This window comes from Bufo bufo, chromosome 1 (genome assembly GCF_905171765.1).
Source record: "Bufo bufo chromosome 1, aBufBuf1.1, whole genome shotgun sequence".
Taxonomy (NCBI): Eukaryota; Metazoa; Chordata; class Amphibia; order Anura; family Bufonidae; genus Bufo; species Bufo bufo.
This window is the reverse complement of record NC_053389.1, coordinates 754610070-754615311: the sequence shown is the minus strand read 5'-3', so window position 1 is coordinate 754615311 and position 5242 is coordinate 754610070. Positions and strand designations below refer to the sequence as shown.

The 5242-nt window shown below is 43.8% G+C and overlaps 1 protein-coding gene across 1 annotated transcript; it reads right to left on the bottom strand.

Annotated features, from left to right (window-relative positions):
* Positions 1-1503: 1503 nt before the first annotated feature.
* On the bottom strand, positions 1504-4204 carry LOC120987210 (neuropeptide Y receptor type 1-like). The gene is made up of 2 exons (XM_040415802.1): positions 4164-4204; positions 1504-2639 (listed from the first exon to the last, which is right to left on the bottom strand). The coding sequence occupies exon 2, from the start codon at positions 2605-2607 to the stop codon at positions 1504-1506; it is 1104 nt and encodes a 367-aa protein (XP_040271736.1). The 5' UTR covers positions 2608-2639; positions 4164-4204.
* Positions 4205-5242: the final 1038 nt, after the last annotated feature.

Below are 5242 nucleotides of genomic sequence, written 5' to 3'. Positions count from 1 at the left end.
TCAGAAATATTGTTATAAAATGGACAACCCCTATAACACCATCTGTCATATTTGAAAGTGGTTTGTGACCTACAAAAGGATGCAGACCACTGGCCTAAAATCATAGACAATGTGATCTATGACATATCAAAGATCATGTAGACTGAATTCCCTTCTAAAATTTAAAGAGGTTCTCTGAGGTCAGCATATTGATGGCCTGTCCTTGCTTAGGTCATTCATCTGTTTGAATAAACTGCGGTGCTCAGGCAAGAGCTGAAGCCTCTTTGGTGTTTACCTTGGTCTGTTGACCTACATGCCATCAACTTAGGATCCATTTACTTGCCTCAATGCGGGGCCATAACGAGCATTAATGGATGATAAAACAAGATGCCCATTTAAACAGCCAATTAAAAGTGTATGGTGTACAAATGAGCGTTACTATGATCCTGCATCTCCTATACAGTTAACATTACATCAGCAGCACATCCCCTGTGTACAAAGGTAGACGTGCTGCCAACAAGCGAGTATCACATAAAAGAACCAAACAGCCGACAAACAAGGGTGCGCTTATTTGTCAGCTGATCGGTAGGGTGTTCTGTCGCGCAGATGATTAGCTGAACAAACATTTCTATGAACGTTCATTTTTTTCCTTGTGCCATGTAAATGGCTCTTTCGTAGCGTGGTGCAGGGTACTGCAGCTTCGTCTCATTCACTTGAATACCCTGAACTGCCGCTACTATATGTATGGCATGGAGGTGATCATTGAAGAGCGCTTAACCCCTTCAAGTAGTTGATGGACTGGGATGCCAAACTTCGGACCACCATCAAACTGATATTAATGGCCTATCTTGAGGAAAGACCATTAATATGTTGATTCCAGAAAGCTCCTTTAACTTTGCATCATAAGTTAACAGATATGGTCCTGGCAGGTCAGCTGATATCAGAAAAATTCCTGTTGGGTCACCATGAATTATTACCAGAAATATAGAGGTATCTCCAGGCCTTTTGGGTTGCGTTGTCTCAAAACCTGCAGTGAGTTGTCTACTTATTAGCAACACAATAGAAAGACTTGGACCATGGGCAATGTCCTTCCAAGCAATGGTTGCCAGCTTCCTTGAGATCATCAACATACTACTTTTTTTTTAAACTGAGTAGTAGAAAAAAACACATTATCACATGAATTAATTCCCATCTTTATAATTTTTATAGCAATGTCCCCCAAAAGACAGTAAGAAGAATATAACACAATTATGAATGTGCATGCTTTTCGTCATTGCTGAGCTGAAACATAAAGAGTGAAATAAAATATATATCTTTAGAAGTCTTTGAGGCCACAAAGCACATGTGCCTGCAAACTTGCAGAAAGTAGCAGAACCTGATGGCTGGTGGTGACATTGGCATGGAGTGAGATATAGCTCTGTAGAAGCAGCATTTTGGCTTACAGCCTGCTTTAATAACATAGGTACCAATTTACCACATGGGATAAAACGCCACCCAGTTTTATAGACCTGAATACCAACAACTTTAAAGATTGTTTCCATTGGTGACGCTTTGCAGGGAAGCTTTGGACACTTCAGTGCTGACCGTGGAGAGCGGGAAACTTTCATATTTGTCCTGACTCCCTACACACCGGCAGCGGAGTAACAAGTTCTTTACTTCTTTTTGGAAGTTGTTGTTCAAGAAACCATACATGACAGGGTTGACACACGTAGACGCCATGGCTGACAGGTGGCAGAGAGAAAATATGAGATCATGATAGCAGGCAGAAATACTCTTATGATCCCAATCAAAGAGGGCATTGAAAACAGTGAGAGGCAGCCAACAAAGACCAAAGGCCACCACAATGGAAAGTAGCATGATGTTTACCCTACGGTGACCTCCCTTGCGTCCTCCTGAGTCTCCCCCTCCTGCTCTTTCCACTACATCCCTTCTTCTCCGTAAGCGAAGAAATATACGGAGGTAACACAAAAGAATGAGGAGCAAGGGTAAGCAGTACTGGAAGAGCAGGAGGCAGGTTGTATAAGCCAGGCGGTGTTGTTCAGATGGCCAACTATCAATACACACAAAGTGGTCAATGTAAGGGTCAAAAGGTAATGAGAGGTTCTGGAATGGTCGATTGGTTAGGATACTAAAAGAAAGGAATGGCAAGGAGATGAAGCATGACACAGCCCATGTTACTGCCACAGCAAGGTAAGCATGCCACGGCAAGGGTTTCCAACCAGTTGGGTGAATTATAAGCTGGTGTCGTTCTAAAGCAATGAGGACCAGAGAAAGTACAGAGACAGTGACAGAGATACACTGCACAAATGGTGTCACTTTACAGAGCGCCTCGCCCAGGATCCATCGGTTCATCAGAGTATAGATTACAGTGACTGGTACACACACCAGAGCCATCAGGATATCAGAGCAGGATAGATTGGCGATAAAAATGTTGGTGACATTCCGCATCTCCCGTTGGCGAGCAATAACAAAGACCAGGCAAGAGTTTCCAATGAGTCCTACTGCTATCAGGGCGCTGTAGGCTATAACCAAGAAGGTTACATTGCCAACAGAGTCTACACAAGGGGCTTCCCCTTCGCCCAGATATCCAGTCAAGTTTAGGGTAAAAAGATGTAGGTAGTCCTCCATTTTCTTATGCTGTGGTGTTCCTAAGGATACACCTGTAAAGCACAAAACAAACCCAGTGATGAGTATACACATGGTCATTAGGCTTACACCAATACAAAGACATTCAAGGAACAATGAATATAGAAATATATACAAGAACATACAACCTAAGGGCATTATCCTAGCAGTCTCCTGGTATTCACCCATTAACCCCTATACAGGGATCTGAGGTTCACTCCAGGGGAACCACCAGACCGCTACGTCCATGGTCCCGGTGTGGTTGGCTGCTGTCCCACAGGGGTCAGAGACATAGGTGCAATGCACCAAGGTTTCAGACAAAATTGTAGTCAGTAACAGGCCGAGCAATTTGTGCAAATACAGGAAACAGATGTCAGGGCAAACAGCACACAGAACAGTAAATCAGGCATTGGTCTGGTCAAACAGTGGAGTCAGGAAACGGGCAGAGGACAGTGCACTGGCAGACAACAAACAGCACACCTTTGCAGGGAACTAGCAACATAAGAACCTAATTGCTCAGTCACCTTCCCACTGAGAAAGGTGCCTTAAATATCTATAAGTTGCCAGCCATTGGCTGGTAAAGATTTGTACTTGCAGACTGTGGCCCTTTAAGAGCCGGAGAGAGTGTGTGTTCCCTATGGGTGCAGAGAATACAGCCTAGCGGGCCTCAGCCTGTGAGCAAGATAGGATTTTCCCTGGAGCCAGGCCTACAAGAATGTGGAGGAGAGCAGGCCCCGAGTCTCGTCCGCCGGGAGGACTGGTGAGTGGAGCAGCAGCAGCCTCGAGCTGCCGCTGTAAAACAAAAAATTCTTTAACGTGTGTGCAAAGAGATAAATCTTCTTTCTTCTCACACACTTTGGACAACACCTGTCTCTGGCTGTAAGGCAACTGACTGCAGCAGGAGCCCTCCCCTGAGCTACATACATACATATAAATGTAATGATAGATTCATGTATGGTCAGTGTCAAACTGAGGTTTCTTTGGCTACCCTCTATCTATACAGGACGTGGGCAAATCCACTTTTAATTGTTTCTTAAACTTTGTTAATAAGGTCAAGTAGGTTGTGAATCAACCTGTGAGAAACAGACCCTAAGGCAGGATGTAGTCAGCTCTAAGTGGGATTGTCTCTTGCAGGAACTTCGGGGCCAAATATTGTGTCAGAGCCTAGGCTTACTGGAGGATCCTTTGGTGCTCTGGAGGCCCAGTCTGAACCTTTATGGGGTAATAATTTACAAGACATTTCTTAATGTTTTTAAAGACTACTTGGACTGACAAAACTGCCCTGCCAGACTATACCAACATGTGAACACTGCATTCTATCTCGAGGACTAGCCAGTGATTGGCTGCAGTGGCTACATAACAGTTCAGCATGTCATTGCTGCAGAGACCAGCAGGGACCCATGGGACCATCGGTGCTGGATCAGCAGAGAATTTAAGAGGTGAGTATACTCTTTTATATGTTATAATATCTTATCTTTTGAGCCTATGGACTAATCCCAGAACATTATGTATGCCTTACTATTACTGACTTCTTATAATGATTAAATGGACTAACTTACCGAAGAGTTAAGAGCGACATCTGGACTGAGTCATTATGTGACCTGTTGCCGCTCTACAGAAGATTCCTGAAAGAAAAGAAGATGAGACTTGTTTAAACTAGGACAGGGAAAGTTGTACAAAGTAGCGTAGGCTGGCGTCACACCACATTTTGTATGTATGTTGGGTATATACATTGATAAACTCTCCTTACTTACATGCTTTACGGCTCTTGGAACACCATTAGCCAAATGTATATCAGAAGGGTGCCCTTTTTGCATACGTTTGGCCAATTATACATTGGGATACTTTTTCCAAAAACGTAATGAAATGCATAGCTGACTTTTCATTTTAAAAGGGTTTTGCATCTAAGAATTTGTGGCATATTGCTAGGATAGGCTACACATGTCCCATCTCTGGCTGTAAGGCAACTGACTGCAGCAGGATCCCTCCACTAAGCTACTTACATATATGTAAATGTAATGATAGATTCACGTAAGGTTAGTGTCAAACTGAGGTTTCTTCGGCTACCCTTTATCTATACAGGACGTGGGCAAATCCACTTTTAATTGTTCCTATCTCCAGAATGGGTTCCCCCATGGGAAGGGAGAGCAGCCGCGCATGCGTGGCCACACTTGATGCACCACTATGGGTGTTTGGGCTCGCTCAGCTATTTTTGGATGTCTCATAGCAGTAAATGGAGAGGACATGCGTTGTGTGCTCTCCTTCGCTTCAGAGTCAGACGCCTCATTCTAGAGAAAGGAGCAAGTCCTAGCGATATGCCACAAATATTGAGATGGAAAAACCCCTTTTACGTCGCCAATTAAAAGAACATAGGTCTGAGATGCCCAGTATAGCGCCAAAAGACAGTATGAGAGTATTTTATATGAAATTAATATTTGCACACAACTTAGCGGAAATCAGCCAATTTAGGGACCCAAATAGCACTGTTTTGGGGTTCTTCCTACTCATCAGTACAGATCTCATTCAGCCAGCCAGTACCCTGGGGGCAAGAACCCTGAAACCGTGTTGTTGCAGACGGGTCTCTGGATTGGCTGATATGAGCTAATTTCCATACATTTTTTACCATGGAGTATTGCCA